The sequence below is a fragment of the Periophthalmus magnuspinnatus genome, chromosome 6 (assembly GCF_009829125.3).
Source record: "Periophthalmus magnuspinnatus isolate fPerMag1 chromosome 6, fPerMag1.2.pri, whole genome shotgun sequence".
Taxonomy (NCBI): Eukaryota; Metazoa; Chordata; class Actinopteri; order Gobiiformes; family Gobiidae; genus Periophthalmus; species Periophthalmus magnuspinnatus.
Genome location: NC_047131.1, coordinates 23,804,835 through 23,825,978, shown reverse-complemented (window position 1 = coordinate 23,825,978; position 21,144 = coordinate 23,804,835). Strand labels below are relative to the sequence as shown.

The following is a 21,144-nucleotide window of genomic DNA, read 5'->3' as shown; positions in this document are numbered from 1 at the left end:
ATGCAGGTATTGTTGCAATGACATTAAGAAAAAAAAAACTGTAATTAAAGTGATTTTAATGACAAACAATTTAGCATTATTTTACATTTCATAAATGTAAACATGTATAAATAAGGCACATATGTATATACATTAATATTCTTTGGTGGGTATGAAAAAATAAAATCTGGTTTATTTTATTTGTAAATAATGAAAATGAATTCATTGTGTGGATACTGAGACATTTTGGTTTAGGGCTTTGTTCACACTTGCTTGGTTTGGTTCTGGTTTGGGTGATTTAGTTCTATTGTAGACTTGGTTTGATCCTGTTCCAGTCATGTTCTAGTCCTGGTCTGTACATATTTAATTCTCAGTTTAGTCACAGTTTTCAAGTGTGAATGCAGCCTAAAAATGTGCTAACTGATCTCTGCCAAGAACCAGTTCAGAACTGTCTCTCTGTTTTCTTTGACCCACTGAATGTTCACCTTCGTCTGCTCGATAGCCCTTTGCACCACTCGAGAGAGGTAACCCAGATCATACGTTGTGGAAAAACGTTCCAACTGTAAGCATAAAAACAAAGTTATTCATAGATGTCAAACTGGTGTTTTGGACATTGCTATTATTGTTGGACATGATTGACATTTTACAAACCAATACAACACATTTACATGTGCCCACCATAGACTATATCCAGTATGACCCAAATATAAACTGGGAGAAACAAAATAAAGAATATGGGATTATAGTGTGTTAAAATGTCTCTTTGCTTATGGTGATGTATTTGACAAGTGCTGAGACTTACAACTTGGGTGAAGTAAGTGCTCATTAGTTTTCTGGTGCTTGATTAGGAATGCACAGATTTGTTTGATAAGGAACTGGTTCATTGTGTGGCCATGAAACATATTTTTTCACATTTTTATCTGCAATACTCTGCCTAATATTTTTCAAATCCAACAGACTATTCATGGTTACATAAAACTGATACGGTATCAGGGTGTGTCTATGATGAAGCGACTGGACAATAAATCACCTAGGGCTTCGTGAGAGAAAGATTTCTGAAAGGGCAATAAAGAGGACGGCACATACCTCCTGCAGTTCAAATGGTGTGGAGAATCTTTGGGTGATCTCAGTAATCACTTCTCCAGCGTACCTGGCCCAAACACAACATATTTTTACTTTCAAAATATTCATTAATACTACAGTACATAGTAAATACAGTTTTTTTAATCAAACAGGGCCCTAAATTATTAAAGAAAGTTAGATTATGCTAAATGAATATAAAACTCAACCAAGTGTAACAAGAGAAAATAAATGAACTATAACCTACCAAAACTAGTCTAACCAGACGATGATCTATCTAGTCCAGCTGTTCAATTAATATGGGTTAATATTGGCTGTGTCAACTGTGTATTGTGTACGCTGTGATTTCCTAGCAACAAGATCGTATAGAGCTTCCCGAAGCAATTCATGATAGGCACAGATTTTACAGCAGCCCTTTGGACAGGCGACACTGTTAATCAAAGTGTGTGTTTTATTACTCTGGGTTTGTTTACTCAATCTTTGTGACTTCAAGATCTGAGTAATATTTCTGTTGAAACCACTTAGTCACTTCAGAAGACACAGTATTTCCATAGAATTCTTCTCACATATAGTTGGCAATATTAAGGAGTTTGTGCTATGACATTTTCTTCTGTTCACTTCTGTTCACCCAAATGCATCCTTTTTGCCCAATCATTAAGATTTTTACAATGTGTGGCGACTGACTCTTGTAGACTTTTTGCAGCCTCTCCACCCTGCACATGTTGTGGCCTCTACTATTGCTGCATGTAATTTTCCCTAAATATAAATAAGTGTGCAATATTGACCTCTAACCAAAACTACTTGCGTCATGGCTTAGGTCTCAAGGCATTATTTTTGGAATATGATAAAGACTGCAATTTGGAAAATAATGCAAAAACCAACTGGGTTTCCCCAATTCCATTTAAAGTTGTAGGACACATCAGCCTTCTGTGTTACACCAACAACTAGACTAGATCAAAACGGTGCCAAACCAGAGGACTGGGAGAAAACTGGAACTGATAAATGAAGAACCAGTTTCAAAACAGGTCTGAACAAGGACCACTCCCATGCCCGATACATATGTTCACATAATAACCATAAGATAAAGTTCAAAATATCCTTGTAAATAACATGTTGTATAATGTGCAGTTACGTACAGTTTGCTGATATAATTCCAATTGGCTCTAATGAAATTCCATGCCAGGGCATGTCCCGCCTCATTGTAGGCAATGGAGGTGATTACAGAAGACACGTCCATCAGACGGATCTTGTCAGGGTTCAAGGTGTAATCCAGGTATCTGTGGAATTACAGGAGTCATTCAGTATCACCTGATCTTATTGGTTTTTATTGTAAAATGAATCACTGAATAATATATATCCAGCAACACGTCTCCACAACAAAATGTATTAAGATGAAACTTTAACACCACATGACATCACATAACTCTAAACAAGGGGTGGGTAAAGTACGGCCCGGGGGCTATATCTGGCCCTTTGGGTTTATTAATCCGGCCCACTGAACATGACCAAATTATATTAAAATAGGTAAGGGTAAACCTTGTTCAATTTACCTTTTGAACAAGTTGCTGATCTTTTGGCACTTGATAAAACTGAATATAAGTTTTTTCTGCTGTTTATTTAACAGAAATTTAATAAATGAATTATTCATTTAATTAATACATTTGGAAAACAATTTGTACAATGAACCTTGCATATTCATGCTATGCTACATGTTACAGGCCAAATCTCAAATGCATATATATATATATATATATATATATATATATATATATATATATATATATATATATGCTGCTCCTTTGGCATCTCGCACCTCTCCCGTCTGGAAATCTCCCATGTCTCTCGATTGCCCCTCTGCCATTGGGATAAGTGGTGCTAAAATGGCTGGTTATGTATTCTTTTGTAGGCCTACAGTATGTCTGACCTGTTGAGGAGCCAGATTTTCTTTGTGCAAGCAAGTGCCTCTCTGAGGTGGTCCTTTTCGGAGATGTCACTGGTGTTCTGGAACCTGTCCCAGGCAAACTCCCACTCCTCCAGGCCCCCAGCGGCTAAAGCCTGGCAGTAGATGACCGAGCGCAGGTTTGGATGAATCCTACAAAGAACAATATTTTCATACGTAAAATACCTGCTCATTGACTGTGTAACTTTTCTGGCACACAGTTCACCTCCTGCTTGTCTCTATGGAGATATTGCTTTGCCTAGAAGGTTTCACAGCAACGCATGAAACATATCTATCTCTGTGGTGATGCCATTAGGCCAAGTTACAGGTAAGATTTGGAGAGAGGGGACCCCGCTCACTGTAAGATTTTTTTTTTTTTTTTTTCAAGAAATAAGCAATATAACACATGTAATTAAATAAACTCAACACATACTGTGGAACACTGAAAGTAAAACAGTAACATCTGTACAGGGACGAGCAAGTGGTGGACCCCCATTCAGAATAGGTACAGAGAGCACCCTTAACATTTGCTAAATGTTAATAATTAGTAATGCTTTATATTGCTTTATATGCATGATGCCAGATGTAGTTCTCATGTTCAAGACAAACTTATATCCCCCCCCCCCCACACACACACACACCCCACCCCCATATATATATATATATATATATATATATATATATATATATATATATATATATATATATATATATATATATATATATATATATATATATATATATATATATATATATATATATATATATATATATATATGGGGGTGGGGTGTGTGTGTGCGTGCGTGCGTGTGGGGGTGTGTTAAAAATACCATACCTGTTAGTGTTGTTGGTCATCCAGAGTTTGAACATACTTTTGGCCATGTTCACACATTCAGGGAGACCATTGGAACAGGCCAGTTTGACGGCAAGTATCTGGCTGCTCCTGTGGTGAAGACCAGTATGTTACTCGCTGCATTCATTGCATTAACAGTAATAAAAGAATAATCTGTTGGTCGGATATGCTTTGCAGTTGGAAAAGAACATTGTTTATTGTAGTTCAGTAAATACAAACACTTTCTTATTGGCACAAGTTGAGCGAGTGCTTCCTTACTGTGAGGTGGGGTCAGGTGGGACAGTTGAATTGTCTGTGTAGTTTTTGTAGTAATTGTACAGCGCTGTGACTTGATTCTGAAGATACTTCTGCAAGAGTAGAAGAGTGGGGAAAGTAAAGAAGTGAAATAATTTAAATGAAATGCAAATGTAACATTGATCCTTCAAAAACAAAAGCTTGCATTCACATGACATCAGAATATTTTAGAATCCCAATAGCTGGAGAACAGGTCAAAATTGTATTGTGAATTTCTCAAAGATTTGTTGCCTTGGTTTATAGTTATATAATTACTAGGACAATCCTCATGAAACTAAAACTAGCATAAAGTTCAACGCCTTCTCTGTCCACATAAATAAAGAAATATTAAATCATGTTTTCACAATAGGTTTTGAAAATGGAAAATTCTTGAATTCCAAAGATGTGATGGCTGTTAGTTTATGAAATAAGATTATTATGGCAGTGGAGCTGGTCTCTGACAAATAAAATACCAAGGTTCAATGTGTGCGCATTATAAGTTTAAATATTTCTTGCAAAAACAGTACATCTCCCACAGAGTTTTTATAGACCCCATCCCTCCATCTGATTTTTTGATATGATCAAATTCTGTAACAGGAATGCAATGTATTCAAAAATCAAAATAGTGTGTGTCTGAGCACCTGCATGGGCCCGTAGACCTCGGAGCGATCGAACATCAGGACAAAGTAGTCCAGGTTTTTCTCTGCAAACTGCCAGGGAATATACTCCGTTTCATTGGACAGGAAACGAGTGGAGTTCAGAGCCAGAGACACACTGACCAACTGTGCCCTGTAGACACAGACAACTCAAATATTTTTACAGTGCACACATTTTTCTACTATTTACAGTCTATGAACACTGTAACAGTGCCCAAATGCTATTGTATATCACAAGATTGTATGCAGACTCTTTGTACTATTAAAAAAACATGACCCTTTCTCTAGTACACTACAGTATGTAACTTTATGGAGGTGATTTTGTGATTTCACAAAAATTGGGGAAAAAAGGAAATTAAAACCATACTTTGGAACATTCTCCATGGAGAGATGAAGATGGATTTCATTTAGTTCTGTTCATATGCTTATTAACATGCTTTAAATACATTTTATATAGGAAGAAATTCAGAACAAATTACCTTGCCAAGTTAAAAGCATCATCAATAAGCTGCCCCCTGTTTAACAGTGGGATGCCCTGGGGGGAAAATCCTTGTTAATTTTACATATCTAAAAATGCAAACTTTTTCAGTGGTGGTTGTGACATTTTGAAAGACCATACTCACGCCAGGGTTGGTCTCGATCTCATTCAGTAGTCGCTGCCAGTTTGTTAGATCATAATTGACTCTGTAGTATCCAGTACAGTTCACGTTGGCCAATATCCACTCTCCTTTCTTTGATATGAATGTGTCCTTTTGGACTGTAAAAATATGAATCATAATATAACAACAAATGAAATTTGAAATGTAAAAAGACTGTGAAACATCCTCTTTACATGTTACCTTTTTCAAACAATATCCACTCCAGAGCTGATTGACCGGAGCCAGATTTTACTCTAACAGGGATTTCCCATAAGAGGCTAAACACAAAACATACATATATACATATACATATACATATACATATATACATATATATAATACATATACATATACATATATATATACATATATACCGTATATACATATATATACATATATATACACACACACACATATATATATATATATATATATATATATATATATATATATAACAAATAAAATTCATATAAAAAGTTAACAGTGACATATTCTTCATAACAATACATACTTTGATTCAGAAGTGTCATTCAACAGGAACTGCTTCTGGTAGACCTCTCCGCTGTTGGTGTTGATGGTAATGACCGGGTATCCAATCTGATTGGTCCATGTGTCCATCAGAGTCTTAACGTCCACAAAACCACCTGATTCAGACTCGGACTACCAAAAGTGCAACATTGTCATTATCCAATTATAATCAAATATGCTTTATTATACTGCATGTAACAATCACAATGATTACCATTTGCATGGCATCCCAGAGGTCATATTGATCAGTGTTTTTCAGCCTGAAGCGTTCCAGATAAATCTGAAAAACAAACAAAGGAATGGTTTGGAGTAGGTGGAGTAATTACAATTTTTTTCTCCAATCAACATAAATCACAGACGCAAGAGCAGGTCACATAAGCACTATGGTGTCAACTGCCTCTGGAGTCTCAAATATTCATCCAGTCTGGTGCTGAACAGCCCTGGGGTCGGAGGTCAGAAATAGTTTTAGCAAATCTGCCCCTGCAGTGAATAATCAAAAAAACCTTGTAATGTCTGTCACTTCATGATGATTTATGATTTACACAACATTCTCTGTTTTTTCTAGCGTGAAAGCTTTCTTTGACCGGACAGCTGTGGTGTAAGTAACAACCACTTATGTGTAACATCTATAACACCAGCAAGCACTCTCTTTGTTGTTTTTATTTTATTTTACAGAAATTTCTTTCTTTGACACATTGTAGATGAGACCGTTGAGAGTCTCATTGAACTAAGCGTTTTGCACACTCAGTAACGTCTTGAAAAAAAAATGCAAAACCACAATATTTACTTTGACTATGGTCTCCATTGTCAAAAACGAATAGCCACATTTTTTTTCTCTTTACGGTATACCATACAGCTTTAGTTTCAAGATTCAAATTGCATAATGTTCCCTACAGTTTGGGTTGATGCCTTGGGGCCATTCTGCACAGAATCTTAATGCACTAGGTTCATAATAATGGGATGAATATACTGTAGCTCAGTCAAGATAACAGCAATCACTTGTTATTGTGCAGTTTGTAAAATATCTCCTTCCTGTGGTGCAATTGTCAGATCCCATCCCATAGACACATGCCAGATGTTTTACTGTTGATGGAAACATGTTCAATTTTATTTTCATATTGAAACAAACTTCAAACTCACCAACTGCTCTGAATTGAGAGCATTTGTGAAGAATGTATTGATCTTGACAGACAAAAGCCATGTTTACACAATGTCACTGGGTTTAGCTGTAATGTTCTTTACTAGAATCAGATGCACTTTACCAACTGTAAAGATTATCATCACACTGTTTATAAAGATTTCATGTAGTCAACCAATGACCTTAAAGTATAAAATAAAAAGAACAGCCAACTACAGGGGGTTAGATGAGATCCTTATGTGGTAAATTATGGACATCCAAAAACTTGTTTCTCTTCCTATAACAGTGTATTGGTGAGTCTTACTTTAATGCCCTTTTGGAACACGCTTTCTCCCAACACATCCGCCAACATTTTCAGCACTACAGCCCCCTGCAATAGAAACACACAGCTGCAGCTCATATCGTTTCTAAGGTAACTAACATTGAATAGTTAGGGTTAGTGTACTAATAGTAGTATTTATTGTAGTAGTAGTATTTTTTTGTGTTTACCTTGCTGTATGTGATACGATCAAACATCTCCATGATCTCGTCTGGGGTCTGGACCTCTGCTGCAGGGAGGGTCAGGGGGTGTGATGAGGTCAGGGCATCTGCTTCAAATGCTGAATGTAGTTCATTAGCAATAAATTTGTCACTCTGAAGAGACAAATGACACAACATGAAATGATGTTTATGTAATATCATAAATGTAATACTGTATATAATCTTGCATACAGATTTACACAGAGATTTACAAGAATATTTTACTATCAAATGGGTTTATTCTAATTGTTGAGCAGTTTTTGTACCATTTTAAAGGCAGGTGCGACCTTGTCTACAGCCAGATAGGACATGTAATTGGCGAAGCCCTCATTGAGCCACAGCTCATTCCACCACTTCATTGTCACCATGTTTCCAAACCACTGTGAGACAAAGACAGAATAATAATAATAATGGTTTACACTTGTAATGCGCTTTACAGGCTTGTCAAAGCCTCTCAAAGCGCTACACTATAGTCATTATTCATTCATTTCCACACTTGGTGATGGTAAGCTACTACTGTAGCCACAGCTGCCCTGGGGCAGACTGACAGAAGCGAGGCTGCCAATCTGCGCCATCAGCCCCTCCGACCACCACCTATCATTCACACACACACTGCTTTCATACTAGGCAATGTGGGTGAAGTGTCTTGCCTAAGGACACAAGGAAAGAACTTGGTCCAAGCGGGACTCAATCCTCTGACCTTCAGGTTGAGGGACCAACACTCTAACCACTGAGCCACTGTCGCCCCCGAAGCACTCAAAGCTGTTGATTTTTGCAATGTTCATTAACACATAAATAACTAAATGGTAAATCCTGTTTAATATGAAAATACAAGTCGAATGTGTAGAATAACCTTGGATGTTTTAGTCCTCAGTACATGATTTATGTTCCTTTTATCTAAAAAAGTCAGCAAATAAAAACTTAACTAGGAGCAGACCTGCAGAGCTCTTTTGAGAAGGCAGAAGGATAGACAGGGGCATGAGCCAGGGACAACTCTCTATAGATGTTGAGAGATATGAGGACTTTTTAAACACAATATAACAGTTTGTCTAAGTTTGTGATTGAATGAAAAAATCTTTCACATGTTGTACATTCACTTTTGTTCCCAAAAGATTGCTGGTTTGGAAAAAGCAAAAAACAAAAAAAGTCCCCAAACTGTGGCCCCAAAAATGGGGTTGGTAGTAAAAGCACCTGGAATTACAAGATTCCTACAATGTGAAAGCCCCTATGGCCAGGGATTGAAATACAGAGGCAGTGAAAATGATGCATTGTTTAGAAATGAAGGCATGAACTATGATCAAAGAGAAGATTTGTAGAGAATAACAAACACCAATAAGGAAAAAATGTATTTTCTAATCTAGACCATAAGGAAGGATCTTAAAACCATAATGGCCTGACCTGGTGAGCCAACTCATGTGCAATCAAACTCGCGATCATTTCCTTGTGCAGGTGAGAGGACACACCCTCCTCGTATAGCAGTGCCCACTCTTGGTACGTCACCAAGCCCCAGTTCTCCATCCCCAACGGGGCCAGGTCCGGCATGGCTATCTGGTCTACACCAAAGACAAGTTATGGATTTCTGTCAGTATTAGTTCAAAATGGTTGACTTTATCCAAATAATATGAGACAAGCCTAATAATACATAATACGTCATTATTTTTGAAGGATTATCATTCAAAACTTTATCAGTCTTTGAAGTATGTCTTACCAAGCTTCTGGGTGTAACGGATGTCGAAATAGTTTTGGTAGAAGTGGAGAATATTCCCGGTGATGCTGTCTGCATAAGCCGTGTGCCCTGCATCAACGGCCTCAGGGCGTGCGTATGTCTGTAGAAAGGCAATGCTCAACATATGCTGCTATAGACTGATAATAATAATAATAATAATAATAATAATAATAATAATAATAATAATAATAATAATAATAATAATAATAATAATAATAATAATAATAATAATAATAATAATAATAATAATAATAATAATAATAATAATAATAATAATTTGTTTTGCAAGTATTTGATTGGGTCCAGTAGAGATACCTTGATTTTGCTTGGAGGATAAGTGTCTTTTGCTTTGAACTCTGACACAGTGAAGGCGAACAGGTAGGGGGACATCACCTCTGTGGGCTGGAAGCGTGTATACTGCCACTCATCGTCTATTATATTTGAATCTGACAAAAGTATAAACCAAAGAATTCATGGCTTTACTTGCTTTAGTCTTGTACATGGACTGATTGTTGGTTTAAAGCTGTATTGAAAGTACAAGTAGAAATTACCTGCTACATCCTGATTAGACAGAGCTGTGGTGTCCCTTCTGTGAATAATGGTCAAGTTAAAGCGGGCCTTCATGGCGGGTTCATCAAAACAGGGGAACACTTTCCGGGTGTCGGTTGGCTGCATGTTGGTGGCAACCATATATCTGACATAAGAAAAATACAGCCATGGTCAAGTGAGGAGGTTAACCACACAGCCCAACGGTTTAGGGCAAAAAAGACGTATTTATGGATATAGTATAGATCATAATATTACACTGTGTTAACTGCAATATACGGCTTAATACAGGTAAACAGGTTCATTGACTTTCTGTTCAAAACTACAGAACTGAATGACCGTGCTTCTTCCTAGTGGCATGTCACAATAGTACAAAAAAGTGGGCGGAGAAAGGGGGTAGGTGATAACGGGAATATTCTGAACACATGCAGTCCGTCATTTTATACTGCCATCACAGCATAAAACTTTGTTTGATCAATGAGTTGCAATAGTCCAACCAAGATGTGATAAAAATAATATCTCTCAGTATTTTTTATACAGAGGGATATCAGTCTGGTCAGAACTCCCCCAGATTTGATCATTTCAGTGATGCATGTGGAATGAAGGAGCTCATTGGCCATAATTTAGGCACCTCAGATTAACAAAGTATAGTGCTTCACTCATTGATTTGACAAAGTTCTCTGTAACATTTTTTCATGACTTTTTTTCCTCATATGCCACCATATTTTTTTACACATACGGACCATCCACATTCATGATTGGCAAATCCACTGGTCAATCACACCAAACGGAATTTGAGGAGATTCAATGGTGACCAGACTCACATGTTTGTAAAGTACTGGAGAAGTGTGTATTCTTAATCCCAGGCAAAATAAAAGCATGAATGACTCTCAAAGTTTCCAAGAGATTTGCATTTTAAGTTTGGCCAGGAGCCTGAGGTAGAAGTACCTTGCCTTTACAATGGCATTTGTGCTTTTGTCAAATGAAAACATAATTTGGCAAAATATAATAGACAACATGAGAAAAAATAGCACATTGATGTTAAGGATGTCTGAGATCATCCACTAGGTCCACCCAGTAACAACACGGCCGGTGTAAGTGAAGTCACAAAAATAACACCAGTCTAGTAATGACATGACATTAACAGCTTCAATCTCTCGCTCTGTTCTTCAAACAAATAGGCCAGTCCATCTGTAATTTATGTGTTGAAATAAATTGACATAATACCAAGTTGATGACGCCATGTTTGGCCAAAATGTTCAAATACAATGTGATCTGTTGTATTAACTTTATTGAAAAGGAGCACTGAATAATACAGTTTATCAGAGCAAGCTGGAAGCAATTTGAGGTTTCTTTTAGGTGCCCATTTTCCTCATCAGTAATCAATAATCTTATAATCTTATATTGTGCCATTTCAGACTCACAAAGACATTCATTCATGCCATATTCAGTGAAGCTACAATTGTAACCACAGCTGCCCTGGGGTAGACTGACGGAAGCAAGGTTGCTAATCTGTGCCATCGGCCCCCTTAGACCACCACTAATCACTCACACACTACATTTGTACAATGTGTAGGCAATGTGGGTGAAGTACCTTGCCTAAGGACACAACAACACCATCCTACATAGCTTCTGAGATCAAACCTAGCACATTTTCCTATAAGGACAATTTAAAAAATCTTACTATAACTACCTTGCTTTAGCTTACTCAGTGGTATGAGTAAGAAGATTAAGCATATCATAAACAATCTGAGTATGCTTATCATATATTTTATTGCAGTACTCTAAGGCACACACAATGCCATAGTTAGCTAGAATTCAAAACTTCTGTTTTTGAGATGAGGTCTCTCTCTTTCCAAATAAATAAACCAATCCATTTCCTTTTCTTCTTACAGAAGAACCAAAATTTCTCTTCTAATTTGCTTTCATAATTTTCTTTGCATAACAGACTAAATGGCTTCTAATCAAAGCAATTAAAATGCTTTGTCACCACTGTAACCTCTTAAGGATTACTTGTGTAGCAGGAAGTCTCACAAAAATCTGACTGTAACAAGGCAATAAAGTGCTGTTTACAATACACAGGGCCTCAGTTCACCTGCTTAACGTTATTAGACATCATAACAGTGACCCATGACTTGGACAAATAAAAAACACAAAGAAAAGCCCAACGTCTATGATTTTTCACATGTAACTTCTGTAGTCCAGACTCTGAGACATCTGGATTACCTGAATTAAGTCTTCAGAAAATATATCGGGTTTTATGAGATAACATCGTCCTTGTTAATGAGACTGGCATAGGGCTGAATCCTGAAGCATGAATCAAGTGATATTTATGTAGAATAATGAGGTAATGGATTAAGAAAAAAATCCCATATAGTTTTGACACTTCCAGTCAATTTTTCAACAGTGGAAGTGTGCAGACAAAGAACTCAAAACTTGGACAAAAATGTTATTACAGTGAAATAAACTGATTTATCTGTACTAACCTGTACACATTGGTGTCCTCTTCGTGTGCTGGTGTGCCCTCCTGGTATGAGCTCAAAAACAGTCCATGGAGAGAGTCGCTTATTTCTCCCTTAAATGCCAAGAACAAACTATAATTTCCTCCAACCTCCAGTGCATCGTTTAATATGATCTCCAGAAATTCAGATTGATCATCGTGCAATGTATAGTCCCTAACTTCCAACTGCTTATTTGAATTTAGGTCGTGCACCATTGGTTTAAAAACTTTCTGGTTGCGGCTATGAAGGAAGATGGTCTTGGTTTTCTGGACACATTCCAAATGGACAGTGACATTCCCATCAAAAAGAAATGTTTGGTTGGGACTGGTTACATTAACCTCTTCAATGATCCTGGTGTAGAGAGGAATATGGATGAAGACCTGGTAGCTTCTGGGTAGGACGTCCTCTCTGAGGCGCATCTCTGGTGGTGGCGCCAGCGTGGTGACTGGGGCCGTTGGTGGTGGTGTTGGCTTCAGCTTTTGTAACTGAATATTGTAGACTATAACCATTGTCACCAGACTCCCAATAACAGAAAGCGTCAAAATGGCAAAAACAGCAGCAAGCGTCTTGGACATAAGAGAATTTTTCGACATCTTGCTGGTTGTTTCTTGCCTGAACTTGGAAGTTGAAAACTCTCCCCAAGACTGAGGCAGGTCCGCTCCTGTAAACCTGACTAGCTTGTGATTAAGGGTCACAAGGATTAAGTATTAACTTGAAGGAGCAAAGACTAAAGGAAGGCGTGAGGATGGGAGTGATGTCACGATAGGGCTGGTTGTAAATAAAGTGTGAGATGGGGCCGGAGAGCACATCTGGAGGTGGTTACTGTGGCGGTGCCACTAATGCAGGGTTAGGTTAACCTCCAGGAACACTTTATCCACCAATAAGTAACACATGCAGTCAACACTGACTAGAACGAGTGAAGTGTTGAGACAGTGAAAAAGAGCCTGAACATCCTATTTTATGCATAGATCATCATTTTAGCTCTACTGTGGTCAGGACAATTTTCAAAATGCTAATTTAAAATTGCTTTTAAATGTTTTACATTCAAGAACTTCTCATTGCAACCTTGTTTTAACAAAAGTTGATGCAAAATTACCCAAACTTGTAAGCTATGTCATAAACAGATTAAAAACAACAGAAATAACACTCTTGTTAACAGCTATACAGTGCAGCAATTCAACAAACCAGCTTAATGCATTTATTATTATTATTATTGAACAAAGTACTAGCCTACTGTAAATTATTACTAAAACAGATGGATACTATTTAAGATTTGTCAATCCTCCCTTAGGTATACTATGAACTCACTCTATCTGACATTCCTGAAACATCCCATCTGTCCAACTGAGCGGTCCAAAAATTGTAAGGGAAAAGATCCGGAAGAGTTCCAGCCCCTGCACCTCCATGAAGCATATTCTTCCACAAGTACTCGATTGACAAACTTTGCTGAACAACAGGCATGTGGGGAGGGGAGAGCTCCAGGGGTGGGACAACCACGGGCGATGTGGTTAAGTCAAGACAATAGTGTAATTTGGGACATCAATACATGGGATCTGACCCCAGGGACTATGAATCATGACCCTCTCCCACAAAAAAATGCACATTGCTAACCTCAGGACAGGAGTGGACTGGAGATGTTATTTGCTCACAGTACACATGTAGTGTTTGCGAACATCCAAACAACATAGCCATAATTAAACAGCACTTTCTGTTTTGTATTGTGCACAATATTATGTCCTCCTTTGGACAGTTATCATATGCAGCAAAGCTTATTTCGGTTGCACAAAAATTCTAATCGAATCCCTGTATTTAGTCTCATGTGCATCAGGGTAAATTAAATTGCACAATTATTCACAGGTGGTAACAGAATGGTTGCACCAAAGCACATATGAGAAGGCTTAAAGACGACACTGTTACTCACACTTATTGAATTTTGGAACACATAACTATAAAGGATATTTCAAGAAAGGTCAAAAGTTTGGAGAAAGGTATTTTGGAAGAATATTTGAAAACAAAATTCTGTTTTAAAATTATTATTTGACTGCATGATTAAACCAAACAGCATTAAATGGTCTTTAAAAGAGACATCATTGTAGAACTGTAGTGTTTCTACCATCTACCATCCACCAGCATGTGAAGGAAATAGTGCCTATTGCAATTCATGCTTGACTAAAACCATTCTTGTTCCCAAATTTACTAACTAGCTTTAGGATTCGGTCTACAAGATTAGGATAATGCTGTGATGTTTTCAGTGACTAGAATAAAAAAATACAATGCAATAAAAACAATCTTGTTAGGGGGAACAGGACAACTACATCAAAACATGCATACAGTATTATCAGATATTTGCTGAATCCCTCAGATCCTATGGGTCTCATCATTTCTGTAAAGAAGGTTAAAAAGAGCAAATTCTCAACTTATCACAACTTCTGAGGCTGATGCCACGGTGGATGCTCAGAAAGTCGTTTCCTCAAACTCTCAGCAGTCTGGCAGGATAGTAGAAAAAAGAGAAACTTGACACTGATCTCTTTAATGACCTGCTAAGACGTGGGTTGGCTTAAGTGATTTTGTCTTTGCAGAGACAAGACCCACAGATCGAGATAATTTAATTTGAAAAAGTCACACGGCAATATTTCATTTTAGAGATAAAGTTCGCCTTGACATATAGAACAGTTGAGATGTTTTATTTTTATACCTTATTGAAATACAGAGTAAACTCCAAATAAAGTTGACTATTCCAAATCAAACATACACTGACTTAGTACTGTGATTTATATAACATGGCCCTCCCTAATTGATAAAAATGTTCATCAGACTCTGTGATTAACACACATAATTGTTGATTCATTGTTTAAAGACACCAGATGTGTAAACAGCTGTCTATCTACTCATAGGTGCTCAAACAAATAATATACAGTGAGTCATTTATTTTTACAAACCAGTGTACAAGCAGTGTAGAATAACCTCATAATGGGGGGATGATAAGCCTTATTACTGTACACCTGAACCATTAACTCCTTGGAATTAGCTCCTTTCAAGATACCCAAAGTACTTTATAAAGCATTATTCATTAAAGGGGTTGTATGTACAAAAACACTGGACATGATGGCCAAGTTGTTCACCATTTATGATTGCTAGTGCAGCCTCTGAGCTTTCACATGTGACATTATACATACACTGCCTGGCCAAAGAAAAGTCGCCACCTGGATTTAACTAAGCAAATAGGTACAGTATTGCTGTGTTGATCAGGTCTAGGTCCAGCAACAGTCTGTGCTCAAAGAATGAGGTCAGCTGACACCTAAATACATTGAATGACCAGGTTATTCCATCAATGGATTTTTTCTTCCCTGATGGCAAGGGCATATTCCAAGATGACAATTGTGAAAGAGTGGTTCAGGGAGCATGAGACATGATTTTAACCCCATTGAGAATCTTTGGGATGTGCTGGAGAAGGCTTTGCTCAGTGGTCAGACTCTACCATCATCAATGCAAGATCTTGGTGAAAAATTAATGTAACACTGGATGGAAATCAATCTTGTGACACTGCAGCTTATCGAAACAATATCACAGCGAATGTGTGCTGTAATCAAAGTTAAAGGCGGTCCAACAAAATATTGTGTGTGTGACCTTTTTTTTGGCCAGACAGTGTGTAGGTATGTATATATATATGGGTGTGTGTGTGTGTGCATGTTATAATAGTGTAACATAATGAACACCTTAATCACCCTAATTTGCATTGGATTTTAATATTTTCATTAATGTTATGCTAGTTAATAATTTGTCATAATGTTAATAACATAATTTAAGGCATAAAAATTAATATCCCAAATGTAGTAATAATTCAGTGATCTCACTACTGTTACATTGCATAACAATAAGCAGCTCTAGTAGTGCACAGAGCTGACAGAACTATTGCAACATAACAGAGAAAATCTTTGAGAATAAGGGCCTCTGCTGATTATTTTTCACTACTACACTTGTTCACATTTAATTGAAAAAATATATAATAACTTATAATAAACTCTAACATAATAATATACTGAAACACAGGGCTGGATACACATCTAGATTTATTCATCTATAATTTGTCAATACAAAAATTATGTACAATTTGAAATTGTGTACCCCTGAAAACCTAAAGAAATGTCTATGGACCAGGTGAAAGTTATTCACAGCACCATGCATGTGACTCTGTACTCTCTATAATGCAGTGTTAAAGCAAATCTTACAAATCTACAATGTGACATTAATCAAATTATTAGAAACTGTATTTTGTAACTTTGAGACACATATTTATAAATTACTTTCACAACATTTTTACACTTAATTAGCTAATGTTTAGCAATTTCTCCAACAAACTAGAACGTGGAATGGTTTTCTTTTTCGTCTGGATATTCAACACAGTTCAAGCTACAAACTGGAATAATTGGAGAACAAAGTGCACACAGCACATAGCACCTTTGACTATTGTTGGTCATAAACACAATCACTCATTACTTAAGATCAGTCTGCTTGAAAAAAATATGATCTCTCTCTCCAACTTGCAATTTTTACCCAATAGAATGTTTGAGCAGAACATATAGTTTTATATATTATTACAGTTACAGCCAAAATCCTAATACAAAATGTTGGAATGGAAACATTACAATGGAAGTTTGTAGTTCACGAATATGAAAACAGAACAAAATGAAATAGTATAAAAACTGAATTTTTGAAAAAATATTGTAAAAACCTGCCTTTTGCCATGTAGTTCTCCAGACCGCAGTGAGTACCACACTGCCATCACTGAACATAGCTCTGAGAGGGCAGACACATGAGAAAATCTCCAGTAAAGACAAAAAAAGCAGGAAAAACTAAATGTTGGGTTTTAATAATAGTTTTGGCCTAGCTTGTACTTGCATATAAGTAAAAATATTAAAATTCCCATTATACTGGTTTCATGTCAGAGAATTCCTATCCAAACGTAGGTTTTACGTGTGTATTTTGTAAATTGTAAATGTCAAAATATTTTAAGACCATTTTTTAATTTTCAAATTTTATATTTGCGATTTAGCTTTAAGCCATGAAACAAACTATTCAGAACAATTCTTTGCACATTCTGTTCTACTGAGAAAAGGTCCACCTCTCTTTTAATTGTGCACCAAAGTTTACCACAGCCAGCTGTCTAAGTGTTGCACACAGTAACATGACTGATCAAGTATGGCCGACATCTCTCCATACATCTGATCCCTCCATGTGGGGAGAAGTCTCTCGTTATTCAGGGTCTGTAGTTTGGGTGTCCCCTCCCGTAGGACATGATACAAACATGGCCAACGACTCTGAATCCTCAGCCTGGTCCTTCGGTCCAGTGTAATCCCCCGGACAATTTTCTTGGCCCGGAGCTCACGAAGGGCTGGCAGATTGAGACAGGAAAAAACCAAACCTCTACTAGGTGACACATCTAGAAACTCTATAGACCTGGATTCTAGGGTGTAGGAGATACCCAGGTTTCGCAGCGGTACCAGAATGTGCAGAGTCAGTGACTTAAGGTTGGGCAGAGATTTGGTGAGGGTCTGCAGCGTAGAGGGGGTGACCCCTTTAAAGACCCAGAAGTACTTGAGCTCCAGGACCCTGAGCTGCTGAAACTGTGTAAGCAGAGACACAGACTCGTCCGACCAGTCAAAGTGCAAACGCATCTTAGAGATTCGAGGACAGCTGTGGGTCAGCTTTGTGAGCAGCTCCTGGAAGCTGTTCACCTATCACAGGACATATAACACATTATATTTAGTCATCAAAATAACAGGACTAGAAAAACAGACTTAATGTTTGAAGAAAGGAAATGTAAAACACTATATTTTTCTACTATGAGGATGTTGCTGAACATGAAAGCTGAATCTTAAAGTGCAAATACCTGGTCCATTTTGGTGATGCTGTCCTGGTGTGAACTGGAGCTGGTGTGGACTCGTAGGTCTAGAGGCTCTAGAAGGGTGAAAGTCCAATTGAGGTCTAGATGGCTCAGGTCTCGGCAGTGCACATTGTCTAGTAGGTGAGTGAGCAGCTCGCTCCACTTGTGGCAGCGGTCGCCCAGGTCAAAGCTTGCTTTGAGTGTGAGCAGACTGGCTCTGCGGGAGATCAGGTGGTGCGTGTAGTGGTGGACCCAGGACTTCCACCTCTCAAACTCGCGGTTAGATACCAGTAGACCCTCTTGTCCAAGGTGAAAGACCCCTCGACGAGAGTAGTCAGCGACCCTCCACAGCTTCCATGAGCGCACCAGGCAGCTCCAGCTCAGACACACAAGAGCACAACTGCATTTGTCCACTTCATTCAGAAAAGATAAGACATGCAGCTGGCACTCCACTGGCAATAAGTTGAAAGGGAAGAAGTCGTCCACTGCTTTGCGTCGACTGCTCACCGGAAGCAGCGGCCGTTTTCTTGGAGACATCACTGCAGACTGAGAAATAATACTTGTGCTCATCAGTGGAGGTCACGATCTCCACCGACTCGTCTTGTGGTCCAGCTTGGCCATAAATATTTCTAAACGAAAAAAACAAAAAAATTAAAAAATACATTAGATTAGATGAAGGTTTCAAAATAACTACTAACACGAAGATGATATGTCACATTAAATTCAAAAGTTACAGTGACACGATAAACAAAATTTAGCTTTTGCTGATTACTAAACATATGGTTTTCATGTACATCAAACAGTTGCTGTTTATGCATGACAAATAATATGATATGGTATTCCATCAAAGTCGCTTTCGTTCGTTTCATGGAATACCCCTGATATTACACTGCTTGGTCCCCGAAGTCATTTGCCGCCAACACAAGATGTTTAGTTAGTTGTTTCAGTGTATCTACTTGCAACATTATTTAAAATGAAACTTAACCAACAACGATACAAGAAAAATAATCATTAATAGTTATTTCTTTTTGATATGTCTCCCTTAAAGGTACTCTAACTAACATCAAACCCCAATCTTGCTGAGTACGATTCTAATGTGAGGTCAAAATGTAGCTACATATATTTTTGTGCAAACTGTTCTGTTGTTGCCCTCGAAAACTGGAGGAGACACCACAACGATGCTTAAACTTGAGATGTGTATTATAAAAAATTGCTGGTGTTTTGCTGTAAAACATAAAAACAAAGATATTTTAAAATACCTTGGAGTCGGGGTGGTGGTTTTCTTCCTTCCGCCGTTAAAGCTAATATGCTAGCAGCGAACACAAAGAGGGCATTATACACCTTATGACACTTCAAATGACAGAACCCGATCAACACTGTTATTATATATCTATAATGCAATGCAAATATCACATATATGTCACGAAATAGTCATTCTTTAACGTTAAATAAATACAAAACAGTATTTTTTGGGGTGGAGATCACTGATAGGAACACAGCTGAGCTTGTTGTTGTTTTTTTTTTGTCTTTTTTTTTTTTTTTTTTTGGCGTGGAAGTGATGATGTCATCAAAAGTCGCCTGGAATTCAGTTTAGAGTTTAACGCTTGACGCCACCTAGCGGAAGACTATAGAATTGATTTATCTGGCTGAGCATAAGATGAGATAAGATAAGACAACCTTTATTTGTCCTACAGTGGGGAAATGCTATACACAGTTTAGGAGCAGCAACATAATAGGAATAGATACTCAAAAATCAAGATAAATAAATATTAGAAAATAAACTTAAACACAACACTGTGCAAGCAGGGCCTATAATAAAACTGCTACTGCACTTTTATGTACAGTACTCTGACTATTATTATGTACAATGCAGAATAAGGACAGGATAAACAAGTGACTTGTGTCTTATATAGGAGATAATTAATATTCTGTTACAGTGTTGCACATGATTGCTACAGGACATCTAACCATGTACAGAGGTGAGTTGAGTTTAGCCAGGACCTTCCTGTCCCCCACCTCCTGCATTGAATTGAGAGGCCAGCCCAAGATGGACCTGGACTTCTTGATGACACTCTCCACATTCTTTTTTCCCTTTCCGTGATACTGCTGCTCCAACAGACCACAGCACACAGGATGATGCCACCACAGAGTCTGGGACGGTCATCAGGAGCGGCCCCCTCACTCCGACAAAGCGAGGCAGAGCCTGCTCCTGTACAGTGCTGTGAGTCCAGTCCGGATTGTTGTTCAGATGAACACCCAAGTGGGCTACTTGTATGAGTCCTCTCTCACAATGTCCCTTCCCTGGATGTTCACTGATGAGGGGGCAGCAGTGTGGCGTCTGCGGAAGTCCAACACCATCTCCCTGGTTTTCCGCGTATACTAATAGTCTACATGACAAAACGTTTGCTTATGATTTTGTTTATTTGATTTTTATTTGATGAGCAATAAAATGTTTTCATATGGCCTAATGTTTATGCCTTACTTCATTATTACCAGTAGATGGCAGGATAACATTAAGAACAAGTGACCATACAAACACAGAGAAAGAGAGACAGAGAGAAAGAGAGAGAGACATAAAGAGACAGAGAGAAAGAAAGAGAGCGAGAGAGAGAGGCACCTGGCGGATGTGGAAATAGACCGTTATTTGAATTTGACATGGATCCTATTCAATGTGGGAGCTTTTAAATCTCCACCATTCTGGTCAGTCCGACAGGCAAGACACATACAGGGTGTAAAGGTGTAATGGCTCCAACGCCGACCCACCATAGCCTACCCCAAGCGGCCTAATAAACCTTCCCTTATGTTTTGGTCCTGCTGGGCTGTGTCTACGTTGGCCAATCAGTGACCAGCGGGCGACTGATGACGTAGGGTACCACGTGACCCC

The 21,144-nt window shown here is 38.0% G+C and overlaps 2 protein-coding genes across 2 annotated transcripts; both read right to left on the bottom strand.

Moving 5' to 3' along the window:
• Positions 1 to 39: 39 nt before the first annotated feature.
• On the bottom strand, positions 40 to 13,787 carry anpeplb (alanyl (membrane) aminopeptidase-like b). Its single transcript, XM_033968716.2, has 20 exons — positions 12,362 to 13,787; positions 9,881 to 10,023; positions 9,645 to 9,775; positions 9,312 to 9,429; positions 9,002 to 9,156; positions 7,870 to 7,983; positions 7,574 to 7,717; positions 7,389 to 7,454; positions 6,161 to 6,226; positions 5,930 to 6,078; positions 5,620 to 5,696; positions 5,404 to 5,537; positions 5,260 to 5,315; positions 4,766 to 4,913; positions 4,110 to 4,198; positions 3,834 to 3,941; positions 2,984 to 3,151; positions 2,196 to 2,336; positions 1,066 to 1,129; positions 40 to 539 (listed from the first exon to the last, which is right to left on the bottom strand). The coding sequence occupies exons 1-20, from the start codon at positions 12,967 to 12,969 to the stop codon at positions 396 to 398; spliced, it is 2,823 nt and encodes a 940-aa protein (XP_033824607.1). The 5' UTR covers positions 12,970 to 13,787; the 3' UTR covers positions 40 to 395.
• Positions 13,788 to 16,443: 2,656 nt separating this feature from the next.
• si:dkey-12e7.1 (uncharacterized protein LOC557553 homolog) lies at positions 16,444 to 19,770 on the bottom strand. Its single transcript, XM_033968721.2, has 3 exons — positions 19,520 to 19,770; positions 18,267 to 18,889; positions 16,444 to 18,111 (listed from the first exon to the last, which is right to left on the bottom strand). The coding sequence occupies exons 2-3, from the start codon at positions 18,828 to 18,830 to the stop codon at positions 17,524 to 17,526; spliced, it is 1,152 nt and encodes a 383-aa protein (XP_033824612.1). The 5' UTR covers positions 18,831 to 18,889; positions 19,520 to 19,770; the 3' UTR covers positions 16,444 to 17,523.
• Positions 19,771 to 21,144: the final 1,374 nt, after the last annotated feature.